The sequence below is a fragment of the Netta rufina genome (genome assembly GCF_964035555.1).
Source record: "Netta rufina genome assembly, chromosome: 16".
Lineage (NCBI taxonomy): Eukaryota > Metazoa > Chordata > Aves > Anseriformes > Anatidae > Netta > Netta rufina.
Window position 1 is genome coordinate 12,586,101 of NC_140140.1, and position 19,120 is coordinate 12,605,220.

Genomic DNA, 19,120 nt, shown 5'->3' on the forward strand with positions numbered 1-19,120 from the left:
GACCAGGTCCAGAACCAGGACCAGAACCAGAACCAGAACCAGAACCAGAACCAGAACCAGAACCAGAACCAGAACCAGAACCAGAACCAGAACCCCCACTACCACACCCGCCTCCTCACCCCGCCAGGCGGCGGGGCGGTGCCTGCCGCTTTAAGGCGGCGCGTGCCCGCGGGGCCGGGGGGCGGGGCCTGGCGGCGGCGGCAGCGGCGGCGCGCAGCGAGCGCTTCACCTGCAGCCCGGAGCGGGCGCTCAGCGGCGGCGGCGGCGGCGGCGGCAGGAGCGGGGCGCGATCGCGGCGAGCCGAGCGGAGCCGAGCCGAGCCGAGCCGAGCCGAGCCAAGCCGCTGTCCCCGGCACCGCGCGGCACGGGGCGGCCAGCCGCACCGCCACAGCCCGGCGGGCGGGCGCCGCCGGGGCGATGAGGACCGGCTCGCGGCTGCTGCTGGTGCTGCTCGTCTGGGGCTCGGCGGCGGTAAGTGGGGCGCCCCGGGGAGGTTTTGGGGTGACCGGCGCTCCCCGCGTCTCCCCCCCGGGCTGCCGCCCCCAGCCCTCAGCATCCGCAGCAACTTCGGGCTCGGGGTCGCCGGGAGGGGAGCGGCGTCTCGGCAGCTTGCCCGGGCTCTCCCTTCCCTTTTACCCATGCGTTCATTTATTTAATTTTATATATATATATGTTCTTTGCAGTGATTATTTTCAGCGCCATCGCTCGCCCGAAGCCCGTTACCTCCGCGGTGCCGGCGAAACTTGCCCTCCGCGCTGCGCGGCGCCGCCTGAACTTGCGGGGAGCGAGCATCCGCGCTGCCCGCCCCGCTCCGCCGCCAACTTTTATTTTCCTGCGCCCCTCGACGCCCCCAGGGGGCCTGAAGCGTGTGACGGGCTGAAAAGTTTGTTGGTTATTCTTTATTTTTATTTTTTTTTCCGTGTTTTTTTTTTTTTTTTTAATTATTGTTATTATTTATTTATTTTTCTATTCCCTCCCCCTGGTGAGGGGCTGGCTGCGGAGCATCACCGGGTGCCTGCCCGCGGTGTCACGGTGCGAGCGGGGCCGCTGCTCCGCGCCGTGCATGGGCTGGCGGCAGGGACAGGAGCCGCTTATTTTCATGTTTAAATCCCCCAGCGCCGAGTTGGGTCGGCGATGTCCCGAGCCTGAGCCCCGGGGAGGGGCTGGGTGCGCAGGAGCGGCCCCGATGCGCTCCCGGCTAGCGAGCGCTGTTACGGCAACGGGCTGATCTCCGATCCGGAGCTTGTTATCTTCAGCCAGCCCCTTTGAAATGTTTCCTAATTGCAACGTCTTGCCAGCGACGGTCAGAGTCCCCAGAGCCGCTGCTTTCTTGCACTTCCCATGCAGTAGCTGGCATCCGTCTCCCGGGCGTGATTTTTTAGCAGAGTCCGTTGGCTTGCGTTCTGCTTACTAAGCTCGTCCGAAAGGACCCTCCGCTTCTCCTCCCTCCTGGCTCCGTAACGCTGCGATGTCTGTGCCCAAGAGCGTGTCGGCAGCCTGGGGGATGCGGGTGGGCGCCCGGAGTTGCACTTTCTCTGGGAAGTGGCTCTCCTGGACCTCGGGCTTCATCCTGCCCTGCTGGGACCGGAGGAGTCTGGAGCGCAGCCGGCATCGCAAAGCGATGCTTTGGCTAGCCCAGCTGACAGCCCAGCACCGCTAGAAATCCCTCGCCACCAGCACTTGCTTGTGCATAAATCACCTGGTGTGGATCGCAGGCTGGTGTGCTTCCAGGGAGCTGGAAGCTGGAAGTCTGGACCCTCCTTGCTTGGGGTGGGTGTCCCCATCCCAAGGAGCCCCGACCGCTGCGGCCAGGCAAGCCTGTCCCTGTGGCAGGGGCTGTCCCTGGCTGCATGGTACAAAGTCAGAACGGAGCAGCTGAGCGCTGCCCCTGGACCCCTGCAGGATGTGCAAGGGGCTGCGCTAATTGCTAGGTTTTAATTGGGCTCCCCTCCATCCCTCCCTGCAGCCTGGGCAAGTGTAGAGCCTGGGGGGTCACAGGGCAGCAGCCGGCAGAAGCTCAGGGGCTGCTGCAGGGGAAGCGAGGGGGCTTTAGGAGGCTGTGAGCTGCAGAGGCTGCTGCGAGCTGGGGGTGCTTCTCCTCCTCCAGGCCGGGGCCTTGCCCAGTTTCTCAATAGCAAAACTCGGGTGATTTGGGTGTTGCAACATAAGGCCTTTGCGTGGCTCCAGTGTAAGCGCTGCTCGCGTTGATGAATTGCTGCTCTTTGTTTCCTCCCCTCTTCTGACAGTGCCCAGTATCCCAGCCTTCCTACAAACAATGATTTCTATTGTACTCAGGCAACTATTTTCTGGCCCATTTTATTTTTGCAGCTACAGTATGGATCCTGTCCAACAGATAGGCACTTTAACATAAATGTTTTCTACTTGCACACTGCTTTACTGTTCACATTTGCCCGTGCCTAAACACATAGTCATTGGGCACAAGGCGTTGTACCAAACCACAGAAGTCATGGTGTGTGCTTTTCTTGCTTTGATTTTGCAGGCACGCGATGGGGATCTTACAGTTAGAGCCACATGCAAGCCTGGCTTTTCAGAAGAAGACTACACAGCATTCGTCTCCCAAAGTATCATGGAAGGGCAGAAGCTACTGAAAGGTAAGTGGAATAAAATGCTTAATGGGTGCTGCAATAACTGTGTTTTGGGGAGGTGAAAGGAGACTTAAAGATGCTGGGTTTGATGGTGAAATTGTCTGCAGAATTATGTTTGTAGGAGGATGAAACACTAAGTGGTTTACCTGAGCACAGTTTTGAATACAGATGAATCATTCGAAGTCCACGTGCTGTCTGCTTCAGGTGGATGTTTGCCTATAGTATGCGAGGTCATCACTTCACTTTTAAGTCTCGCACTCCCACCCTGTCTGAAGGGACTCTACATTTGATATTTTAGAAAGTATTTTTATGTATGAAATTCAGAGATCCTTAAATTATCTCTGCTTTGAAATGCATGATAAAGCAGACGTTGTTGTTGGAAATGTGGTAAACAAGCCTACAGACATTCTGTCCACAAATGTGGCATTCATTTTCATTACTGCCCCACTGACAACATGAAAACACAGGCAAAAAGAAACTACCAATTAGCTTTATAGTAATTGCAGGATTATAACCACTTTTGTGATTGTAAACTCTGAGACGTCTTCGTAATCTAAATAACAATAGATTATCCGGTGTATTGATCTGTCTCTCTTTCAAGTTAAAAATAATTAAACTTTGTATTTGCATGATGCAGAAAATCATGGTTTTACTCTGAAGCGGATTTTTGAAGAGCAAAATCCCCACCCCCCTCCTTGGCCCCCTTTAAGTTAAATCACTAACCACTAGTGGATGCTGCAGCAGTTCTGAAAACATAGTACACTGCAGGAATTGAGGAGCACAACAGGTTTTGGTACTCTACACAAGGGGTTATAAACCCTTTGCTACTTTCTCCTGAGAACATTTACTCACATGCATATTCCTCTGCCAGAAAGCTGGGATTTCTGTCTTCCTCCAGAGCAAACACCTGCTCTGTTACTTTGATTTTCTAGGGAGAGGGGGAGTTGTATTCTTTCTGGCTTCAGCGGAATCCAGGACTGGATGCTTTTTCTCTACATGAGTTGGCAATCAGTTATGTTTCTAAGCTTGACTGTCTTTGTTTTGCTGTTTAGGAATTCTCTTGACTGGCCTGGCATAAGCTAGGAGATGTTTGTGAGTTTATTTTTAGTTGAGAAGCTATGGACTGGACATAGACAAACCTAAGAATATAACAAAATAGTAAAATATTAGAGACCTAGTACCAATTATTTACATATTTAGTAGCAATTTTTCCCAAACTTATAAATAGTATGGCCTTCCAGGTCAGTTTGTAAACTGAGTATATTTCACACATTTTAGCTTTGAAAATCATTTGATATACAGAGTACTTCAAAGACTAGGAAATCATGTCATTAATATGTGCCTGAAGAAGTAGTTTTTTTGCGGTTTAGCGCTCAATATATTGTGCTGCATGTTTATGTAGCTGGGCAATAGGTATGGAGCAGAAGGTCTGTTTAGAGGAGTTAGCTAGCAATGACAGCATAGTGGCTGTCATTTCATTTCAGCTGCAACTGATTATCTTTAAATATGAAATTATGTTTAGATAGGCTGTCAAGTTGATTTGAATGAAAGTATATATTTAATGAATGCTAATTTTATCCTTGGGGTCCAGTTGTAGTTTTATATTAGTCATGGCAAAACTGCCATTCATTTAGGGCTGAACTGGCCCTCCAAATATTATGTACGCATGCGCCACTTGGAGGACTCATGTCCTGATAACATTCTCACTAGTTACATGATTTATAAGAATTTTGTCAACTGAAGGAGAAAGAAAAAAGTGCAAATGCTGTGTTTGCTAATAAGTAAGCTATCATCTTTACACCTTCTAATCAGCAGTCAAATACATGCTGCTATTTATCATAGGAAACAAATATATCTAATTAACTTGTACAATAATGGGGGAGAAAATCTGCTGCATAAAAATTCTTCGTGCTTGTGTTGTTCTTTATATATACTCTAGCATGTAAAATTGGTAGTTTTCCAGTTTAGGTTTAATTTTACTTCCTAACACTTGATATGTCTGAAGCATAAAATGTTTATCTCTTTCTTCCATCTGGGTGAAGTATTGTACAATAGATCAGACCAAAAATGGGTTCAGATTGCTTACATTAACATGTTTGATAGATTGACATATGTACTGTTTCACACCATCTTACCACGCAAAGCTCTGCTGCCAGCTACCACCATCTTATTCATCAGCATTCAGTAATTCATCTTCAGGCCAAATGGGACTGTTTGCCTGGAGGAAAAAAAAAGTAGGTAGGGATTCACCTGTCAATGATTTTACGGGTTTGGGGAAAAAGTGTGTGCATAGTTCAAATTGTTTTCAGGGGATTCCAGCAAACACAAAATCTGTATTCTGTGTAAGCCTCACTTTGTCCTTCAGAAAGAGGTATGAGGAGTCCTGGGACAGTTTATACTGCCCAAGGATTTGTTCATCAGAAATTATGTAGGATGTAGCCCTCAGCACAGCGATCAACCTCAGCCAGTGTCAAGAAGTTTAGATGCTACATTGCTCGGGGATAAACTGTGTGGCAATAAAGCAAGCATTTCCCTTTTAAGCTTTATAATATCCAGCTCTTAAATGTATGCAGTGTTATGAATGTATCAAAATAAAAGTGTGTAAAGTATTCTAGGTTTGAATCAAGTTTAAACAGATAATGGCTGCTTATAATTGACTTATTCCAATGGAAATAGCTTAGCCTTAATTTGACAACAAGAGCTTTTACAGAGTCATTGTTTTATTATAAGTATGCCATAAGCTATTAACTACTACTTTGTGGTTCATCTTATTTGCCTGAGTCAGCTCTCTAACATCCTCAAAACATACAGATTCTAGCAGGAGCTATTTGTTACACAGTAATTAACTTGTTTATGATAAATGGATGGAAGAAATGTCATGGCATTTTGTTTTATGTATAAATGAAAAGCATTTGCATTCTAAAAATTTCATGTTAATTAGACTTAAAATAGTTTTCCCCAATAGGGCCACAAATGCCACATACTACACATCACTGCCAAACATTGTAGCCTGATGATGGGATATTAGCTAAGACAATTTGTGAAGTCTGTACCTTCCTCTGAAATGCCATCTCCTAATAAAAGTTAGTGAAATATAATCAGTTGATTTTTGTCATTGTTTTTGTTTGAAGAATAATAAACTTGGAGTAATCACTGATGCATGATAATGTTTAAAAGGTTGGTTGATTATTTTCTTCCTTAGCCTTAGGAAAAATCTCAAAGCTGCTGTATGACAGAGGACAATTACAGTGTGGGTATCTTTTTCTCTTTGTTAATTATTAATGTTAACTTAAAGTGGTGAGAACATTGGTCCCGGGGGGAAGGGGAGGAGCAAAGACATGCAGTACTGCACTGAAGACAGTTCAAGACTGACTCAGGGGATCTGGTCCCTGAGCTGATGCTCAGGTGAGTGGGAACGGTGACCAGGTGGTCTCATAGGGAAAGAAAAATAAGAAGTAGGATTCTGGAACTGGTATGCAGCATGATCTAAGGGGAATTATACTGTTGGTACAGGATTAATGCCATTTTCGAAGATTTTTAAATATTATAATTCAAAAAATAACATTTTCAAAACTAGAATTTCAAAATTTCTTGACATTGGTCACTAACAGTACTACTAACAGTAGGTGTAATGACATCACACAGTTAACTGCATTATTTTTATAGCCTAGTACCGTCACAGTTATCCCCGATCACCTTCCAGAAATACAGCTAAACAACATTACTAACATGCATGTCATAGCTTTCCCTACAGCCAAGAAGACAACGTAAGCAGTTGAGACATACGGCCCCTTTTTTGTTTTTCTTTGCATCTCTTCATCTGCAGTGATTCATGTTTCTGTTGCCCATCCGAAATAGTGCCTATACAGAACAACTTTGCTTGTGTAGGCAGCTACGTTTGGGTAAAAGCGTGTGGAAGCACAGTTTATTTTCATACAGGAAGATGAATAAACTGTGCCAGCATGTGCTGCTTTAAGCGAGTGTGTGAAACCAAAGGTAGCCAAACTTCAGGCAAATGTATAAAAACATAATTGTTTCGACACAAGGGTTTTCAGTGACATACCACTTGGTTAAAAACAAATAAATATATACATTTTACTGAAATACGTGTGTTTTTTCATATGAATTCAGCATGGAAGCCTTTTATTTTCCCCACAGAGGCTTCAAAACCTCCACTTTGTTCAACCCTTATCACCTCCAGCCGTAAAACTTAAGAAGGCTGTGAATGCTGTTTAGGAAGTATAGAGCAGCTAGACCCAACACCCCAGTCTTCATTTGATCGTCTAAAAGCAAACCTTCAATTAAAAGAAGGGGTGTGTGGGAATAGTGGTGGAACCTGAAAAAACCTTTGCAAGCTGTGTTTGAGGCTGGTTGCTAGTGATTCATTTAGCAGTAGCTGCAGGGATATGTGCTGTACCTCCTTCTGGAGGTAAATGTGCTGCATTGTTGTGGCAAAGATGATACTGGAAACAGTGTGTCCTGTGGAGTACCAGTGAAACAGACCAACAGATCTACTTGAAGATAATCACACAGCCACAAAATACTACTGCATACATGAAGTCTGGGCCCTGAGAAAGAGTGTTATGGGTAGGTAGGTATCTTAGGAGGAATGCTGATACGTCAGCAAAATGCCCTGAAGGAAGGAGCATGCCCTTGTCGTAACAAATGCAAACCTAGCAAGTGCCAAAGATTGACTGGGGGTATCAACTGGGAGCATGCAGCTGCAGTACTGCATGGCTCCGACACGTGAATTGGCTAATGAGGATGTTTGCCCATTTTTATATGCATGGTTTCCCACTTCTTGGATGTAGAATCCAAAAAATAGAGAGGTACCTGACTGTGGTTAACTGTGGTGGGAGCTTGGCTCCTAAAGGCCTTTGGAGCATGGCTGGGAGGATGCCCCATGCTGGTGGCCACAGTGCCCCGCTGGTAAGCAGGTGCTCTGTTATGCCTCCGTTTTCAGAGTGCCTTTTGGTGTTGTGTGGACATTTTTAGGGAGCACGGGCTGTGAGGACTGCTAGGGCTTGTGTCAGTGTTCAGGAGGGCTTGGAACACCCTGAGGGGTCACTTGGTCCATGCTAGGAGGTTTGGCTTCAGCCTGCTGCCGCATCCAGTGCCTTCTGTGAGCTGCTCCAAGTTTAAAAGGGAGGCTTTTCCATTCATGTTTTCTTTATTTTCTGGTCTGTGATTCTGCATGAAAAGTAGTTACTGAAGTTATCATACACATAATTAGCTTCACAGTTTCATAATAAAATCTGTAAGCAGGCATAAGTCCACCGGGAACCTGGGCCTCTTTCCCTAACCTTTCTTCATTCCCTTCTTGGAGGAAAAAGGCAGAGAGACACCAGCTTTCTGCGCTAAGCTCGTACATGCTTGAGTGAAGCTGCTTCTCAGAAACCCTTCTCCCATTCCACAGGACAACTTCTTTTTAAAGCAGTTTCTCTTGATGGGCGTGTAGCAAATGAAAATCACAACTTCAATCATGAATTTCAGGGGAGACCCCAGAAAGAGCTGCTGTAGACTGGGGAGCTGCTGATGCATATTCATTTGTAACGTTATTCTTCAGATCTAACTTCTGACGCAAAAATATGATGTTTAACTTGACATTTTTATCTAAATAAAATGCCAGTTAATGAGACCAGAGTAGTCAATAACACTCTGTAGAGTTAATCCCCTTACGCTGTTTAATAACTGTATATATTGCTTTCTAGTTCAGAGCTTTGAACCAAATTCCTCAAACCCAAGTAAAATTACTTTTTTCTGCATTCTGGAAAGGCAACTGATTTTTATCTGAATAAATCTGCTTCTCCAAAAACAGACTCAGAGCTTCTTTTTTCTTTCTTTCCTTTCTTTTTTTCCTTTTTTTTTTTTTTTGGTGGGTGGGGGGAAGTTTGTCTGAAGGATTGAGCTGCTTCAAATTAGGCACTCTGAACAAACAGATATTAAGGAAGAAAATGAAACAACAATTTCTAATGAATAATTTATTTTTTTATGCTTAGGCTGTTAGGAAATAAGCCATGCCTGGAATGGTATAAATTTGTTGTTTATTGTGAAATACCTATTGTTTTGAAGTCCAGACCAATAAGATGAGGTCTCTTAAGGTTAGAAAATGTTAATTTCAAAGTCACTTCTGTGTTCAGAAGCTGACTGCTGCTGACAGAGCTTGCGAGCTCTGATCTTACTGGGCAGATGCTGAAAGCATTCTGGAAACTCTGTTTCTGCATGTGGTAAATGCAGATTATTTATTCTAGCAATGAAATATTTTCTTTCTTAATTTTCGTTGACCTAATGCCAGTTCTTATAGCCTAATTTCATTGATATTTACGTGCAAGCCTCTTTCTGCCTTAATTTTCTCTCTGAAAATGAACATAATATTTTTCTAGAGGTAGCTTATTTCATTGCAAACTAAAGATTGTGAACTACTTAGTTCTACAGTAGCCTGGGCCATGTGCATAGCCCACAGAATATTGTAGTAATTTAGATAGTACTAAAGTGTCTCATTTAACGAGTAGGAATAGATTTAAAGTACAGAGGATAGGATTTCATTAGAAATTTACTCTTTAATATTTTTTCATCTCATAAAATGAATTTGAATAATAAAGGGAAAGAGAGATATTTCTCTTCAATTTGAGGCTACAGGTATATGCGGAATAGTGCAACTCCTTTTTTCTTTTTTTTTAAATATTTTTTTACATAAATGGTAAGAGTAAGAGCAAAGGCCAGAAAGCAATAATTGAAAAAGACTAGTATTTGCGATTTGGAACTGTAGTTTGGAATGGTTTGACAAGGAAATTAAGAGCCTTTACCAGGGACCAGAGACTGTCCCCGCGGGCCTGAAATAGGAATTTATGCTGGCTGGATGGACTCAAACTGTACCTGGATTTAGTGTATGTAAGACTTGTATGCACTAGATGAAGACCATTCTGCTTCACATTCAATTTTCCTTTTTGTGATTAAGTGACCCTCCAGACTTTGTTTTTTCAGGTAAAGATCAGAAGTGTCATGGGCCAGCTGTGCCAACAGATGTTTCTCTTATGGCTGAGATTACAGTGAGATTTGGTTTTGATATTTTGTTTAACTATTTATTTATTAGTATTTCTGCAAGGAGAGGCTGAGCAAGCTGGGATTGTTTAGTGTGGAGAAGATAAGTCTTTAGAAGATTTCATATAATCTCATATTTCATATAATTTCATATGAATACCTCCTGGCACAGTGTAAGGTCGACAGAGCTGGGTTCTTCTCAGTGATACACAGAGAAAGGGCAGAAGAAAAAAGGGGCAAACTGAAAATCAGGAATTTCCATTTAAACAGAAGAAAAAACTTTTGGTTCAAGGGTCATTAAATACTGGAACAGGTTAATTGGAGAGGTTGTGGAATCTCCGTGCTTGGAGATGTGCAGAATCCAGCTGGATAGAGTCCTGCAACCTGCTCTAGCTGACCCTCTGCTGAGCAGGATGTGGGACCAGGTGCTCTCCAGAGGTGCTTCCAGCCTCAACATGCCTTGGTTCCATGAAACACTTCACAGGTGAGTATATGAAAAGTTAGAGTGGTAAACTGAGCTTTTCCACAAATATAGATCAAATAGCTTTAAAGAAAAACATTGCAACAGTCTGCAAAAAAATGATTCTTACAGGGAAATGGTGTTTCTGTAGCTTCTTGGAAGCCTAACTTCTAAAGAGAGAATAATTGAAACACCAGGGACCACTATTCTGCGATTTGCTTCCATTAATGTCCAGACTTAACTCAGGCATAGTTTGTCTCCCGGCATAAGGAAATGTTACACTTAAATTCAAAAAGCTCTTGATTTCCTCTTTATTTTTAGTAGAATAAAAGGAGAACATATGGAGTTTCTGTTTTCCCAAAATATTTGTCATTAGTACTGGCTGCTTCTCTTCTTTCAGCAGAATCTTTCCCAAGTGAGTTTTCCTGCAACATAAAAAATAGTTGGGTTGAACAAGATTTCTTTTTTGCCACAGGCTTTGTGATTTATCTTGCTTATATTCATTGTCCCTAATTTATTTATTAATTTTGAATTGTAATTGCACAGAGGGAGAGAGAAGGAGCAAATGTTCTGGCATATGGGCTGCACTGTCATTGGAAATGGAGACTTCCAGCCGCTCTTGCTGCCCTGTGCCTTATGACCCCAGGCTCCAGATTCTCTTTTTGCCTGCCTGTTTAGATTCCTGCTTTCTGCTCCCTTCCAATACAAAAATTTAATTATTTTTGCTTTGCCCTCACTACTTTCCTGCCACTGTTCCTCACCAGTTGCCAGCATTTTGTAATAGAGAGCCAGTGGCAGTAATTCAGCACTCTGCTAGTTACGCTGCTGCTCAGAGGGTCATATATACTACAGCCTATTAACATTAGCATAGTAATAGCAGCCAGTATGTGGAACGCACAGTGGGAATGTTGGAAGCTCCTCCAAGGACCCTGAAGATATGTATGGGCCACCCATGAAGCAGAAAAAAAATGCCCTTTCTGCTTTGAAATGAGCCAATCTGTGCGTTTCATTGATACCCGGAAGCACTGCAATCATTAAGGCTATTACTATGCCTATTATAAATCACAATTTCGTAGCAGTTCATAGATTAGTCATAAAAATTACTTTTAGTCTAATATTTTGTTATACTGAGTTTTTCTAGTAGCAATTTCAATCCTTATTAAACAAAATTGTCTTTAAAATAATAATGAATATAGCAATTATCCGAAGATAAATTGTCGAGATTACAAAAATTGTTCTAGAGAAAGCTGTGTATCAGCTCCTTCTGTCAGTTCATGTCTAGAGAATCATAAAAGGCAGGTCAGTGAAATAAACATTTTTTTACTCACCATTTAGCAGGAAAAATATGTTGGGATTCTTGGTATATGAAGTTAAAACATCAACAAATGAGCTTACGAGGTTCTTAGAAAATAAAGAAATGGATGCACTTCAATAAGTGCAAATTAGGACTAATTTAAAGCATAAAATTTAATAACCTCTTTGTTCCCAGTATGATCAAAGCAATTGTTAATAGATGACCCTGTATAAATTAGCCCTGAGTGGTTGAGAACTAGCTGCCATGCAGTTTTGTGTGACCACAGAGCATCCTCACAAAGTCTCACTGATTTCACTGAGAACTGTCTGTGATGCTACCTGAGCCTGCTCGTGCTAGTTGCTGTCTGTTCTGGGGTGTTTCATGGGCTCAGAAGAGTTCATGAGGAAGTCTTGTTAAGCACGCTGCTTTGTAATCAGGTGGTCCTCAGCATGGCCTCAAAGGTGACCCCAGCCATTACACTGTATTGCTTCCTTCTCTTTCCTTCACATTTAGACTGAAAGTCTCTTAATACGATTTAAACCCATAGTGATTTGTCATATTCATCATACATGTAGAAGAGTTGTTGGTTTTTGTTGTTGTTTTTTTGTTCGTTTCTTTTTTCAACACACTTAAAAATGTTTTCTTCTCAGCTTCTGTAGGCTGGCCCATTTACTTGTTCCATTTCATGTGTTGTGCCTGGGCTCCCTCCTCTGAGCCCTCATCTTTGCTGCTAGCACGATGACCCGAGTTGACCTGACTGTGCCAGCCAAGCCTTGCAGTGCTGACCAGACAAGGATGATTACTTCACCTGTTTTGCAGGCAATATTCCAGTTGATTTATCTTATATGAGGATTTTTTTTAACAGTATGGCACTGTTGACTCATGTTCAGCTTGTGATCCAGTATAACCTCCCACATCATTTTTGAAGAACTGCTGCCTACCCAGTTATTTTCTATGTGCACAGTTGATTAATCCTCCTGAATTGGGTTACCTTGCTGCTCTTCCATTGAATTGCATCATTTTATTTTATTTTTTTTTAATCAGTCTGATCTCTGTCTTTAGGATTGTTTTCAATTCTATTCTTGACCTCCAACAGAGCTGCAGTTACACCCTGTTTTCATATCACTCATGGATGCAACAAACATATGCTGCATTCCTTTATCTGTTCTGTTAATAAAAGCAGTGAGCAAAACCAGTTCCAAACAGACTGTTGCTGAGCCCATGTGATATAGCCTTCTGCTTCGGCCATGAACCATTGAAACTTATGTTCTGGGTATAGTTATTGAACTAACTAAAATTACAATAGTGATTTGTAATCTGAGCCTTTTATGTCTTTAAATCATTTGTTTGCAATCTGTAGGAACACAGCTAAATCTAAACGACTCAGTTTGTAAGTAATTCTCCTAGTGTTTGTAACATGAGTTACAAAAACTGGGATCTTCAAATTTCCTACATCTAAAACATCCCAGATTAAAAGCCTGGGATAGATTCATGCAAGTTAAATACCATGCTGTTGCTGTGGGAGGGGAAGGAGTGCTTCAGTTCTCATTCCAGTATTGGGCACACTCCATTTACAGTTTGTTTGCTTAAATGCCCCAACCCAGCTGATGGAGCTGATGGACAGCACCAGAGGTCTGGCTGTGGCTACAGGACATGTCCCCCAGGCAGGCCTTCCCCCGGGCTCCTGTGAGGTCTGCTCAGAAAAGGACATTTTGGTTGAAGGATATGTTACTAATCCAAATGTGAGTTGAAAGAACAGGATTAAATTAAGTCCAGAGGAGTAAATGGAAGTATTATTCCTATACAAAGAGTGTGGATTTTTAGGGTATCATCTGTGTTCTTACTGTACCAAGGGTTGGGGATTTGCAGCGTCCCATTTCCACTCCTGTGATTTATGTCTGATCTTGTGATGAGATGAGGGCAAGGCGTTTGCTCTACGCAGAACTAGTTAGATACAGCACTGTTTCTATCGTAACTGCATTATTCATTAAGCTTGTTAGAAGGCCCAGCCCACACTTAAATATTATACAGTTTAGTGTCTTCAATTTTGCCTGTTTTTTTGCTCATACTTCTGCTTTTGTGTGGTACTTTTTTTTTCTTTTTTTTTTTTTTGGTAACTGGAAAGAGCTGGATGCATGCAGATCTGCACAAACTCCCTCTGCTGATAAGATCTGTGTCTGAAGCATCTCACTTCAGGGGGAAGGAAACAGAATAGGGCTAGTGAATTTCAAGATGGAAAATTATTTATCTAGTATTTCGCCCCAGTGAAAGTGCTTCCTTGGGGAATCAGAAAAAGTCATCATTTCAGGTCCTGCATGCCTTGCTACTTGTCTTTCAGGAGGCTAATTATCAGTGGCTGGTTGCATAGCTTACTTGAAAACAGAAGGTTTACAAAATTACACATGAAAGGCAACTGTTTTGCTCAGCTCCAGCAGCTTTTTTGTGTGTGTGTGTGCGCCTGAATTATTGAGGTGCATTATTCTTTCATTTCTTTTTCTTTTTATGAAGACTTTTTCACTTGATTCTATGCTTTTTTTTTTTTTTTTTTCCTTTTCGATTTTCTGTAGAAGATAAAAAAATGTGGGTAAGTGACATTAAAAAATGTCTTTTTGATGTTGGATTTATTTTTCTTTTCTGTGGAGAGAAGAACAGGTTGGGGATGAAGAAAGCTATGTGTACAGTTCTTTGGAAAAAGGAAGAACTATAGGTCATGGTAAGACTTCATGTGATGCAATCTTCTTCAAGGATGACAACTGCTGAAAATATTTGGATTGTGCCCAAGGATTTCCTGTTACTGTGTTCAAACTACAACATGAAACCATCATGAGGAGAAGTTTAGTGATCTCCAGATCACGAAAACTCTACACACTTGTTCAAATAACTTGATAGTAGATTGATTATCTCTGTGTAAAGTTTACTGAGAGAGATTTTTGTTGTTTGCTTGGAGTCTGAAACATAACAGAAATTGAAAATTAAAGGACTGGTTGCTGTACCTGATAATAAGCAAGCTGTTCCAGTCATACAGTGTGGTTTTTACCATGCTGATTAGAAACCATGAAGAAGGATTGTATGGGGCAGTTAGACATGTTGGGTTTTGTTGCAGACATAAAAGAGGGGTTTAATCCTGAACAGATCACTGAATACCCATTGCCTGAGTCTGTGCAGGAGTTTCTGTGAGTGGGAAATTAACTGCAGTGTTTTATTAAAGCTTGATGCAGGCAATGCATTTTACTAGAATATTTTTTCTTTGCATTTTCAATAAAACAAAGTTTTATTTTCCCTTTCTACTGTGTAATGAGACATAATGTTGGTTGTATCCTGTTAAAAAGCAGCAGAATTGAGCAGTAGTGGCACAGCTGGTTTTACCTTTATAAGAACATAGCAAGTTTCATTGCCTTGGGAGACATGATGACAAAGCAAAGTTCTGTTAATTCAGCAGTAGCATCTTTTTGGCGAAGCAATTGTAAGAGGGGAATTAAACATCTGTGGAGTGGGGTAGGATCTTAATTAAAAATATATATATTAAAAAATAAATAAAGAAGGTGGTGGGGTATGACATGGAGAGAAGAGGTGTGCAATGCAGAGTGCCAGGAGTCCTGGGTGCTCCACAAACCTGCTGGGCCATGGTTCCTGTTGTGCCTGGACAACTCAAGAAAGAGAGGGTGTTACAAAGATGTAAAGAGAAGACAAGATTGCTGCCACAGTTTATTAACTATCACCAAGTTGATTTTTCAACTTTTCAGCTGCACAAGTGTCTCTTGTGACCAGTTTCTGATGGCAATATGTATCTACACCTCAAAATGTGCAGGGAATCCACACACCAAGAACCTACTGTTTGTTGTAGGGCAAGCTGTCCTAAAAAATAAATGCATTAAATAAAACTAAAGGTTATATACCCAAATCAGTAATTCACGCTCAAAAACCATTAGTATGTGATCAATGTCACTTAAATATATCCCTAGCTAGTAAATAGCTTAGGAAGTATAAAATAGAATAATTCTAATATTCTGATAGTATTCTAAACCTTTGAAGAATACTTTTACTTAGGACATTGGAAGGAGGAGAGTTAATACTCACCTGTTCGGAGATGAGTACTGAAAAACATATGACAGATTGAAGCTACATTTCTTGAATATAGACACATTTTAGTTTAAGCTCCTGAGTTTAAACAATTAGCTCTTGAAACATTTTTTTTTAAGTTCTTGGGTAACACATCAGCCAAGCTGCACTAGTAAGCAGTCTTCTGTGTTTGTTTTTTGTTGTTGTTGTTGTTTTTTTACAAGCCTAATCTGAAGTGTTTCTAAATCTCAGCTGGCTTTGGAGTGGGTCATTGTGCTACAGAAATAGTGTGAAGAGCAACTGCATGTCATTTTTAACATGGCCGTGCCTGAAGGATCTGTTCACTTTCAGTCTTAAAACGTACATCTGTTACCCATCGAAGGATCTCATGTACCAGAACGATTCTCACTTGCCTGCTGTTCTTTTCTCATCATGGTCACCTGTGATTCTGCTGAGGAAATAAATTTGATATGTGTGCATTTCTGAGGCTCTCTCAGTCTTGGATAAAGAGCTTTTTTGGTTTTATTATGGAGCTCTCCTTGATAGCTGAGTAGATAAGCAACAGAAACTGCTCTGAGTTCACTGAGACATTATGTAGTAGTTATGAGTTTATTTAGAAATCGGAGCAAACCAAACTTTGACCCAGTTGGCTTGTTTCCTGACAAGCAATACCCCCTGGTTTTTCCAGTCATGTGTTTTTTCCTAATCCCAATGGCAATCACTTCTTTGGCACTTAAAGTAGGGAGAAAAAAAAATAAAATGAGGTAATACATGGCATTTATTTTGGCCTTAGTTGTGACTCATAAATAGGGACAATATCTGTACTGGTACTTTTCATGGCATATAATCAGATCAAATGAACAAAGTTTTCATTCTTCTGCTTTTTTGTTTGTTTGTTTGTTTGTTTTGCCATTGTTATATTTATGTAGGTCCAAAGAGGAAGAATGTGTTCATGTATATTACATAAATTCAGATCTATACATCAGTATGTCTTGTGAATTTTAATTTAGCCACAGTTCTTTTTACGCTAAAAAAAAAAAAAAAAAAAAAAAAAAAAAAAAAAGGCTTATTGTCTCTCCCTGAGCTTTACAAAACTTTTTCCTTCCTGAATCTCGGTCCGCTGAAGACTCATAATACTGCCAAGTCTACATTGTTCTTTTAATTAAAAGACAAAAAAAAAAAAAAAAAAGTGAAACTTCCAGTGGATGTAAATCCTTATAATCCTGAAATGATGTAAATCAGTGCAACTCCTGAAGTCATTGGAACTCTTCTGACTTACATCTACTGAAAATCTGGCACATAATATTCCTGCTGGTCTTTTCTTTTACCCAATAGTTGCTCTACACCGAGTTGGCACTACAAACAAAGCTTTCTCTTACTAAGTGATAGAGGGTGGCATGGCTTCCAGCACTGCTGATTCAGCACAGCAGAGGCCATTTTCCTCATTTCTTTGTGAGCTAGATTAAATTACTCTGCAGGCTGGACTGGAGCCACAGGCCATGGTTTTACAGTCTTATAACATGGTATCCCAGCCCATGGCATCTGAGTGGTCTGGCTGTGTGCAAAGCTCTTCTGCTTCACTGCAAAGCATTTTTCGATTCATCTGTGTCTTTACAAGGCTAATGCCAGCAGTGTTGAAAATATTTTGATTTTCTGGTTGATGCAAAATAAAATAAGGTTCCATTAATTGAATGAAGGGATATCATGAGGATCAGGTTAGTATAAAAACTCCACTGTATTTGTTTGTCATGGCAACGTTTCTTTAGATTTGCCTTACAGAACTACAGGAAAATAAATAAAGACTGTAGTTTTTTAATGAATGTAACACAGTGAGTTATCCTGTCTGAGTTATCCTGAGTTTGGGGGATTGTGCCATGAGAGCTGTTTGAGTGGTTCACCAAAATTTTGGGACCTGGAAATCCTTTTTGTGTGTGTGTGTGTGTCTCTGTATAGGGACATTTCTTGTCTATTCTGAATGGGGTTGGAATTGAACCAAGGGGGTGAGGCAGTGGGATGCACTTTGTGGGATGCATCTTTTTCACATCCTTGAGGGCCGAGATGTGGTACGTCTGTGACTGCAGCACATGGATAGAGAAATAAAGAGTGTTTTCTGCTCAGTGATGAGTGCTGGCTTCGTGTATTCAAAAAGTGTGCATATTCTGCTGTGCTCTCCAGTTGAGCTTCATGATTGCAGCTCATAGCAAAAAGGCTTTCTTTAGTGGAGCATGGATGTTGCTTTGATTTACCCTTGCTCCTCCAGTGTTCACGATCAATCCAAAAAGGATTCTTTTCTGGTGAATGGAGAAAGCAACACTGTTAATGAGGGCATAAAAGGTCAAACAGATCAAAAAGTAAAAGCCAGCCTGCTTCCAATGTAAAGAACAGTTTAAGTCGATGCTGTCTAATCCAGATGTTCAAATGAAGCTGAGACCAGGCTTAAAGAATTTTCACAATAGGTTTAGAAATTTCACTCCATCTCTTCTCCCAAGCCTGAGTATCTAATCACATTGTTGGCTGACTTCACGAACTTGCAGTATATCCAAAAGACAGGGACACCATACATGTGGTTATCTTTGACTTGCCTTACTGCTTTTCAGTGTTATCTATGTTGCTTAAACACACACAATTCTCCTGGTTTGAACACAAAGATGGATGTCTTTTTGCGATTAAAAAATATTATACAGTCAGAATATTTTTCATTACAATAATTCCCTAAGTATGGTACAGAAATAAGGTTCATGTTGCCGGTTTCAATTCCAAAACAAAAATGGACAGATCAGGAAAGTTGTTTCAGTTATTTCTATTTTCTGAGACCTAGTTCCAGTCTCACAATATCAGGTAGTGTAGCTGAGCAAAGGGTTTATCTATTGATTTCTGAGTGTATTGTGCTGTTAATCTAAAACTTCTTTCCCCAGTGGAATTTCTATTCAGAAGACTCTAGCCAAGTTCAAGAAAGTTATTTGATTTTGGAAGTTTGAAAGAATAATAATAAAAGAAGGATTGATGCAGTTGGATTTTCATGAGCTTAGTCGTCTAGTAAAATATAAAGGCTCCTGCCTCCTGCACGTGTCCTTGACAGTTTAGTTCATTATTTAGGAGCAAAGCATAGTACAGAGATCACTGAAGTTTTACTGTATGAGAATTTCCAATTATGAAACATTTTTGGAGGAAAGTTTCAATCTTTGGTGATGTAACAAATTATTAAAATAAAAAAAAAAAAAGTGCAGCTTTTCATAAATTTTTGTCTTGTTTCTTAATAATTAGACCTTTTCTGCTAACTTTTAAACAATTAAAATTCATGCTAGAAATGCCTTAATGTAATTTCCTAATAAGAGAGTTGTGGTAAGGAAATTGCACTGTATATACAGAGTATATATTACATCTGACATTCCTTAAGTACTTAAGGAAACCAAATGTTTTACAGGAGCAATAACAGGAGAGTAGATGGTGTAAAAGAAATGGATGAGATGTAATTGGTAGCAAAATTAGGCATTTTTGTGTTTTGGGGATACAGTCCTGTCTTGCTGAAGTTGGTTGTCTGGTCTCATAATAGGATTATCCTGTTTCATTGGGATGTTGTCAAATTAAATCAAGGAAAGGGGACTTGTGTCTGAAAGAGCTTCTTTGGAAACGTTCCCTGCTCTGGAGTACAGGAGTTTG

General features: G+C 41.2%; 1 protein-coding gene across 1 annotated transcript in view; it reads left to right on the top strand.

Moving 5' to 3' along the window:
* Window positions 1–276: 276 nt before the first annotated feature.
* Window positions 277–19,120, top strand: part of CDH4 (cadherin 4) — a 453,649-nt gene continuing 434,805 nt past the window's right edge. Inside the window, exons 1-2 of the mRNA XM_084296942.1 lie at window positions 277–471; window positions 2,501–2,612. Coding sequence (XP_084153068.1) covers window positions 418–471; window positions 2,501–2,612 — 166 coding nt within the window. The 5' untranslated portion in view covers window positions 277–417. The remainder of the gene's footprint in view (window positions 472–2,500; window positions 2,613–19,120) is intronic.